Source organism: Odocoileus virginianus, unplaced genomic scaffold (assembly GCF_023699985.2).
Source record: "Odocoileus virginianus isolate 20LAN1187 ecotype Illinois unplaced genomic scaffold, Ovbor_1.2 Unplaced_Contig_20, whole genome shotgun sequence".
In the NCBI taxonomy this organism is placed as follows: Eukaryota; Metazoa; Chordata; class Mammalia; order Artiodactyla; family Cervidae; genus Odocoileus; species Odocoileus virginianus.
In genome coordinates this window covers 1494054-1503481 of record NW_027224337.1, presented here as the reverse complement: position 1 = coordinate 1503481, position 9428 = coordinate 1494054, and the positions used below count along the sequence as shown (strand labels likewise).

At 39.6% G+C, this 9428-nt stretch overlaps 1 protein-coding gene across 1 annotated transcript; it reads left to right on the top strand.

Annotated features, from left to right (window-relative positions):
- The first annotated feature begins 6580 nt into the window (after positions 1 to 6580).
- Positions 6581 to 7581, top strand: LOC110127344 (olfactory receptor 6B9-like). Its single transcript, XM_020877517.2, has one exon. It carries the CDS (start codon positions 6581 to 6583, stop codon positions 7523 to 7525), a length of 945 nt encoding a protein of 314 aa, XP_020733176.2. The 3' UTR covers positions 7526 to 7581.
- The last annotated feature ends 1847 nt before the right edge of the window (positions 7582 to 9428 follow it).

The window sequence follows — 9428 nt, the reverse complement described above, 5'->3', positions numbered from 1 at the left end:
CAATGTTTTTGATAAAACTGTTGTGGAGGGAAAGAAACTGAGTAGGGGAGAGGAGAACATGGGTTGTAACAGATTGTTTTGGTTTTACTTTTCCCATCTTTGTTAACTTGTGCCTTTTTGATTTGTTTCTGAAAGATATTTTAAAGTGCTGTTATGAATTTTTATTATTTTCTTCCTCCATGTATATTTAAAATTATTTCTGTTGCTATGAGCTTTCTTGTTGGATTTTACTTTCTATTAATTTTAACTTCCCCCTGAAACAGTATATTTTTACCAGTTAATTATACTCAGTCAGATTTATTGTCAGAATTTGTAAGACTGATCATATTTTGACAATTGTATTTTATGGTTGGTTTGTTTTCCATGCTTCTTTTTTTTTCATTTCTTTCCTGATATATTGATTGAATCAAACTTTCTTTATCTCTTTATTTCTTGTGATATGAAATTTTCACCTTTATTTCTAGAAGTGGTTTTCTTTTTTATGACAAATAAAACTGGTTTATTGATGAGTTGGAATCAGTAGGGTAAAAGCAAAAAGTAGCTTTATTTTTCTCATGACTGCCTCCTTCAGTCTGTTCTATTAACTCAGTTCTTACCAACCCTGGATGAAATATCATGTGAATCTCCTAGTTTTCTCAGTAAAGCTTCGTCTTTAAAAATTTTAATACAGTCTAATACAATCCCTTATCCAACTGAAAGCTTCTCTCTTCCTCCAACCCAGATCTACCTCAGAGAAAGAAATTGAGGATAGCTTCTTCACTATTTTTCTGCCTTGTTTTCACTCTTCCTTTATTACTGTGCTGTCTCTTGATCTTCCAAGATTGAAAGTGAGAAGATATACAAATAGCTTATAAACATATGAAAAGATTATTAACAGTATTAGTCATTTGAAAAATGCACTTGACTGCCACACTGAAATGGCTATAATCAAAAGGACAGACAATAATGAGTATTTATGAGGTTGTGGAGAAATTAGAAACCCCATGCATTGTTGGTAGGAATGTGAAATGGTACACATTTCTGTTTTGGAAAACTGTCAACTTCCCAAAATGTTAAACAAAAAGTTAATATATGACCCAGTATTTTCACTCTTACATATGTACCCAAGAGCAATGATACCTATGCCTACATAAAACCCTATATACAACTGTTTATACCAGCATTAGTCACAACTCTTATGAAGTGAAAAATAACACAAATGTTCACCAACTGATGAGTGGATGAACAAAATAAGGTAGATTGATACAATGGAATATTATTCAGCAATGAAGAGGAAGGCAGTACTGATACATACAAAAACAGTGTACTAAGTGAAAGAAGCCTTACACAGAGACCACATATCGTATGATATTCGTTTAAAATGTCAAATAAATAATGTCCAGCAGAAAGTAGAAGAGTGGTTGCCTAGAGCTAGGAGGTGGAGGTGAGGGGAAGGCAGGAGTGAATGAGTACAAGGTTTGTTTTGAAGGTGACAAAATGATCAAACAATGAAGTGTGGTGATGATTATGTGAGTGCGTGCATGCTGTCTCTTTAGTTATGTCTGACTCTGTGCAACCCTATGGATTGTAGCCCACCAGGCTCCTCTGTCCATGGGATTCTCCAGGCAAGAATACTGGAGTGGATTGCCATGCCCTTCTCCAGGGGATCTTCCTGACCCAGGGATTTTGAATCCGTGGCTCTTACATCTCCTGCATTGGCAGGTAAGTTCTTTACCACTAGTGCCACCTGGAAAACTGGTGATGATTACATATCTCTATAAATATACTAAATTATGTGCTCTAAATAGGTAAATTTTACGGTATTGTGAAGGAGAATGATTGCCTACCACATCAGTGAACAAAGGACGTTGTAGCTATCAAGCCACCACATTACATCTGTCCCTATGACAAGCCCTGAGGGAACTCAGGATGGAAACAAAATGCTGGTCATTGAGCAGTCACTGCTGCCAAAATTACTCCCAATCATGAACCTAGAGAAGACTAAGGATAAGAAAGCACAGGATGCTGGCCCAGAGGAAATAAATTATTCCAATGAGCTCAAACTTTGCATCTTCCCATACATTGAAAAGCACTAATTTTGTTGATTTGAGATGTCTTGTTTTCTCTAAATAACAGTAATCTTTTGGTATTCTGACTACCTGCTCTTTATCACAAAAACTGCTATATATATTGGCTCCCTGCCCCTACCTCAGCCTCTTCAGAACGTCACTTTATATAAAGTAGAAATCAAAACTAAAACACAGACTATATATGATTGACATGTAGAAGATTTGAGGCATGGGAGCGATTTATAGTAACTGTGAAAGCCTCATTACTCCGTCATGTCCTGTCTGCTCTCATTAACTCTATATTCCTTCTTGTGCTTGTCTTTACACCAAAGGCCCCCTCGCCACATTTCCACTGATCAAATTGTGTCTGTGGTCCATATTCCAACATGAATAATATTTTATGTCTGTATAATTATCACACAAAGCAGTGCTTGAATTGCTTTTATACAGATAACTTTTTATCCTAACTTGATATCCTGACAGGATATCAACAAGGGAATTATTGTTACCCACTTTTATGAGTAACTAAACTGAGGGATACAGACAGTTTTCTAAAACCAAATATCTTAAAAATGGTAGAAACTTGATGAGGAACCAGATCTTTTGACTGCAGAGCCAAAATCATTTCCCTTCATACTACAGCTAAACTGTCTTTCTGCCATGAGTCTGGAATGAGACCATCTTAATGAAACCCTTTCCAGGCTCCTAAATAGAAAGTTTCTCTCAATGGAGTTTCTAGAGCATTTTGTATCTCTCATAGCTCATATCATGTTCTACCCTCACTGTAGTTTGTAATTCTCACTTTACTTACAACACTATAGGTTTCCAGAAGGTAGAGACCATGACTTACAAATTTTTATTTCAAAGAATGTATGCAGAAAACATTGTATCTAAAGAATAATGAAATGAATATCTTCATTATTTTATTAACCCACTTAGATTTATTATCCTGATTTTAGAGTATTTCATGTTGCTTCAGGAGTAAAAGGAATCAACTATATTATACAGACAGATACAGACAGACGTGGTCCAGTTAAAAGAATAACGGTAAATGGATGGAGATACATCATCCCTGTCCAGGTCTCCTGGATATAGTTTGGCAGTGTAGACATTGTTTCCCTAGAGCCAGGACAGATAGAGTACAAGCGAGCCTCCTGGGAGGAAGGCGTGGGTAAAAGGTAGGTAAGTGTTAAATATATTCTACCTTGGCTCCAGTCTTCCAGTCTTAGTGCTGCAACACCTACCATGCAGTCTAAGCAGAGACCAGACATGGATCTTCAGGAAGGATACAAATATGCAGACCAGTCTGCTTTATCATGATCAGTGCAAAGGTCTGAAGGATTTTCCTTTATCAGAAGAGACCAAATGGATCATAGTGAGCATTTGGAACTACCAAGAGAGATTGGTTGATCCCTGAAGGAAGCTTCAAGGAAAATGAGGAGGGACTTGGGGGAAATGGCAGCAGGCTCTGTTCTTGAACAGAAGAAAGGATGTTGGGGAAAATGACAAGAAATAAAGATTCAGGGTATTTACCCCAGGGGAAATTTGGGCCAGTGGAAGGTCTTTTAGGTGTTAGAATAGGATGTGTGTTTTGTTTTAGAAGACTCTTAGTGGCTGTATTGTTTTTGAGAACAAGAACAAGGACTAAAAAATGTTCTAAAGCGCAATGAAAGTATTTCTTTCCTTGGATACTACAGAGATCTCAAAGCTCAGTGCTCTTAGTTTTGAATGCCAGGAAAATAGAGTTTCTCTGCAATTCTTCATGCTTCAAAACAGAGCCTACTGGGAGGTACATTTGTGTACCTCCAAAGAAAGTGGAGGAGAATATGAAGTAGGAGCAGGAGAGTTGGATATATGATCATAATACACTAAAGAGAAAATAAGGAAGCTCCGGGTGATCTCAAACTCATATCTTTTCAAAGATGCTATAGCCCTATACTCAAGGAAATTAGAGTTATTTTATTCCATAGAATATAATGGGAAAGGTGAGTAAAAGAGAATGCATGACTGTGTTTATGAGGATGCATGAGTTTTCACTCAATGTGAGCACGTGTAATTGAGTAAATATGGATAAATGTTGTGTGACAAAATTTAATAACAGATAATGCATGTAGCAAATAACCAGGGACCAAGGCTTATATTAAGTTCCTTACTAGCAATATCACATTTAATTCTCACAACTCAATCCAGTAAACTGACATTATTATAATGTTCTTAATTTAGAGGAGATGGTATGAAAGTACATACTTGATAAGTGATCTGTGCAGTATGACACAGCTACTAGGTACTGAAACTAGTACTAAAATCTTGCTCTGACCCGAAAATCAATGTTCTTAACTGGTATGTAAAGATGAGTGTGTGAGAGATTGTATGACTGATGATGAAAATATGAAATGTTACACACATCCCAAAGAGTAGGTGCCACTACATTGACACAACTTCCTATGGGGATCTCAAAATTCATCCTTTTCCTCAGGAATAGCATTTGGTCAAAGGCACTGAGGAACTAGGCAAAGAGCTCCTTACTAGTAAACTACATTAGGAGTGAATGATGGGATATCAGGCTGATGGTAAGAGGCAGTCTCTTCCCATTCACTAAGTACTGAGTTCTGCTGATGTATGCCACTATGGAAATGAGGTGCCAATAAAATGTATTTCTGCATCTCAGTATTCAGCCCCTTGCCACAAGCCATGGCCAGAAGATAGGTAGTCCTATGAAACTTCGGGGCAAATCCTGATTGACCTCCAATCCTTCACATGCCAAGTGAACAGTATGGTGGACAAAAAATTTGGCAGAAAGAATGAGTAACCGTTTGAAGATAGGACTAACTTCAGCTTTATGGAAGAGGGAGGCACTTAATGGATATACATAGTATTTATGTGTTTTCAAGTGGTGAATCTGTGGTGACCTCACTCCTTGCTTGCTGGCTTGCTTGCTAAGTTGCTCAGTCATGTCTGACTCTTTGTGACCCCATGGACTGTAGCCCACCAGGCTCCTCTGTCCATGGGATTCTCCAGGCAAGAATACTGGAGTGGGTTGCCATTTCCTTCTCCAGGGGATCTTCCTGACCCAGGGATTGAACCTGTGTCTCTTATGTCTCCTGCATTGGCAGGTGGGATTCTTTACCACTAACACCACCTGGGAAGCCCTCATTCCTTAATACAGGTTAAAAGTTATACTAGCTCATGAATAGTTCTGCCTTCTCATGGTATAAGACCCATCTCTCTATGTACTGCATTCATGTTCCTTCCTGTCTTTCCTCCCATTCAGGGCCAAAACCTGAGATAATGGCAGATATTTAGAGAGTCTGACCTACCAAGTCTCTTATCCAGTGTTCTCATATCTGGTGGATATGTTTGCTATAAAAGTACCCTGTTTGTGCAAGTCCAGGGTGTATCCAAAGATCTACAGCCTGATAGACCAGAGTCTCCTGCCGGTAAAGATCCTGAGATCACAATCCTCTGCACCTTACCTATTTCTTTTGCATCTCAAAGCTCCAAAGGATTGATTCATTAGTTTACTTTTTAGTTCACATTTGTTTAATATTAATGTGTTTGCAAATCATTGTCATAGGCACTGGTCATCATCATAAAGGACAGAGCCACAAGTTTTGGAAAATTGCAGTGTGGTAGAGAAAAATCTCAGGTGTAAGGGGTTTGTGCACTGGAAACAAATGTCATTGACTAGACATTTGACCTAGACACTTGACCTCGATTTGGTGAGATGACCCTTAGATGAAACCCTGAACTTTGAAATCAGCAGATAAAGATTGGGGAATGGGCATAGTCACAAGAGAGAAAAGTCATGCAAAGTGTGAGAGCAATTACAGTGAGCTTGGGGAGAAAGTAGCTGAGTATGTCTCAAACGTAGTACACCAGTTATGAGGGTCACAAGAGATGAGGCTAGGGCAATAGGTAGGGGTCAAATTAGAGAAAGCCTATGTGTAGTAACAAAAACTTTTTCCTATTTTATCTAAAAGCAATTAGAAAGTCATTAAGGAATTATCCAAGAATTATTATTGATTTTTAATTTCCACAGACTCTACTCTGAAGAAACTGTGGTGTATCAAGGACTATGAGCAATAAATCACTTCAATATTGATTCCTTGAACTTTATCTGACATGTTGTCCTACACATTTCCTTTCAGGCAGAAAAAATGTCTTTGTGCTGTGAGTTTCTAAGTAAATAGAGACTTGAAACCAGCAAAGGAGAGACTATCAGTCCATGTTCATGGACAAAGGAGTTAGGCATGACATGGAGAGTGACGTTCAAATATTTCATCAGGTGAGGAAAGTTAAAGACAGGAGTGCACTTTGATTCTGGGATATTTTCAAAACAAATATAAAAAAATTTTTGATGGAAATGTATGCTTCCCATTGGAAAATGACTTCATACTAACAGAGATTATTTTAAGAGTCTCATTCCCAGGAAAGACTGATTTATTAACTTGTACTGGTCTCCTCTTCAATGCCATAGTCATTTATTTGCGATGTTGTCATAGAAGACTTCCGGCCTCTCAGAGCCCTTAGTCATGCTGGGGAGAAACATCACTCTGGTGAGTGAGTTCATCCTGGTGGGCTTCCCCGCCGCCCCCTGGCTGCAGGTCCTCCTCTTCTTCCTCTTCCTTGTGGTCTACTTGGTGGTGGTAGTAGAGAATCTTGTCATCATGCTCACTGTCTGGGTCACTGGCTCCCTCCATAAGCCCATGTACTATTTCCTGAGTAGCCTGTCCTTCCTGGAGGTCTGGTATGTCTCTGTCACAGTCCCCAAGATGCTGGATGGATTCCTCCTGCAGAGACGGCGCATCTCCTTCACAGGCTGCATGACCCAGCTGTACTTCTTTATCTCGCTTGCCTGCACGGAGTGTGTACTTCTGGCAGCCATGGCCTATGACCGCTATGTGGCCATCTGCCACCCTCTCAGATACCCGGTCATCATGACCACAGGTTATTGTGTGCAGCTGGTGGCTTTTTCCTATATGAGTGGTTTCATGGTCTCTGTAATCAAGGTCTATTTCATTTCACATGTTGCCTTTTGTGACTCCAATGTCATGAACCACTTTTTCTGTGACATCTCACCAATCCTCAAACTGGCTTGCAAAGACATGTCCACAGCTGAGCTAGTGGACTTTGCTTTGGCTATTGTCATTCTTGTCTTCCCTCTCACCACTACTATCCTCTCCTATGTCTACATTGTGTCCACCATTCTGTGTATACCCTCCACCCAGGGAAGGAAGAAGGCCTTCTCCACCTGTGCCTCCCACCTCACAGTAGTCATAATTTATTACACAGCCATGATTTTCATGTATGTTCGGCCCAGAGCTATTGCTTCATTTAACTCCAACAAACTCATCTCAGCTGTGTATGCAGTCCTCACACCCATGCTAAATCCATTCATCTACTGTCTGAGGAACCAGGAAGTCAAGAATGCTATCAAAAAGACAGTGGGTGTTGGCCAGTGCTTCCTGCTCAGATGAGACCTGCTGCCTTGAGGAGGAGACTGATCCAGCAAGGAAGTCATTATCGAGACACTTCCAATAGTTGTGCACGCTTACTTGCTCTATAGATCTAGATTCTTAAAGTAATCACAGCATTTGAAGACAGAAAAAATTAAAAACATAAAGAAAACACATTATTTACTACTTTAATCTTTCGTTGATGTTGTTTAGTCACTCAATCTTGTCTCTTTGTGACCCATGGACTGCAGTAGTCCAGGCTTCCCTGTTCTTTGCCATCTCCCGGAGCTGCTCAAACTCATATCTGCTGAGTCAGTGATGCCATCAAATCATCTTGTCCTCTGTCATCCCCTTCTCCTCCTGCCTTCAATCTTTCTCAGCATCAGGGTCTTTTCTAATGAGTTGGCTCTTCACATCAGGTGGCCAAAGTATTGGAGCTTCAGCTTCAGCATCAGTCCTTCTAATGAATATTTAGGATTGATTTCCTTTAGGATGGACTGGTTTGATCTCCTTGCAGTCCAAGGGACTCTCAAGAGTCTTCTCCAGCACACAGTTCAAAAGCATCAATTCTTTGTCGTTCAGCTCTCTTTATGGTCCAAGTCTCACATCCATACATGACTACTGGAAAAACTGTAGCTTTGACTAGATGGACATTTGTCAGCAAAGTAACATCTCTGTTTTTTAATATGCTGTCTAGGTTTGTCATAGCTTTTCTTCCAAGGATCAAGTGTTTTCTAATTTTGTGGCTGCAGTCACCATCTGCAATGATTTTGGAGCCCAAGAAAATAAAGTCTGTCACTGTTTCCATTGTTTCCCCATATTTGCCATGAAGTGATGGGACCAGATGCCATGATCTTAGTGTTTTGAATGTTGAGTTTTAAGCCAGCTTTTTCACTCTCCTCTTTCACTTTCAATAGAGGCTCTTTAGTTTCTCTTCACTTTCTGCAACAAGGGTGTTGTCATCCTCATATCTGAAGTTATTGATATTTCTCCCAACAATCTTGATTCCAGCTTGTGCTACGTCCTACCTGGCATTTCACATGATGTGCTCTGCATATAAATTAAATAGGTGACAATATACAGCCTTGATGTACCCCTTTCCTAATTTTGAGCCAGTTGATTCTTCCATGTCCAGTTCTAACTGTTGCTTCTTGACCTCTGCATACAGATTTCTCAGGAGGCAGGTCAGGTGGTCTGGTATTCCCATCTCTTGAAGAATTTTCCATAGTTTGTTGTGATCCACAGAGTCAAAGGCTTTAGCATAGTCAATGAAGCAGAAGTAGATGTTTTTCTGGAATTCTCTTGCTTTTTCTATGATCCAATGGATGTTGGCAATTTGATCTCTGGTTCCTCTGCCTTTTCTAAATCCAGCTTGAACATCTGGAAGTTCTCAGTTCACATACTGTTGAAACCTGGCTTGGAGAATTTTGAGCATTACTTTGCTAGTGTGTGAAATGAGTGCAATTGTGTGGTAGTTTGAACATTTTTTGCCATTGCCCTTCTTTGGGATTGGGATGAAAACTGACCTTTTCCAATCCTGTGGCCACTGCTCAGTTTTCTATATTTGTTGGCATATTGAGTGCAGCACTTTCACAGCATCATCTTTTAGGATTTGAAATAGCTCAGCTGGAATTCCATCACCTCTACTAGCTTTGTTCGTAGTGATGCTTCCTAAGGCCCACTTGACTTCGCATTCCAGGATGTCTGACTCTAGGTGAGTGATCACACCATTGTGATTATCTGGGTCATGAAGATCTTTTTTGTATAGTTCTTCTGTGTATTCTTGCCACCTCTTCTTAATATCTTCTGCTTCTATTAGTTACATACTGTCTCTGTCCGTTGTTGTGCTCATCTTTGCATGAAATATTCCCTTGGTATCTCTAGTTTTCTTGAAAAGATCTCTAGTCTTTTCCATTCTATTGTT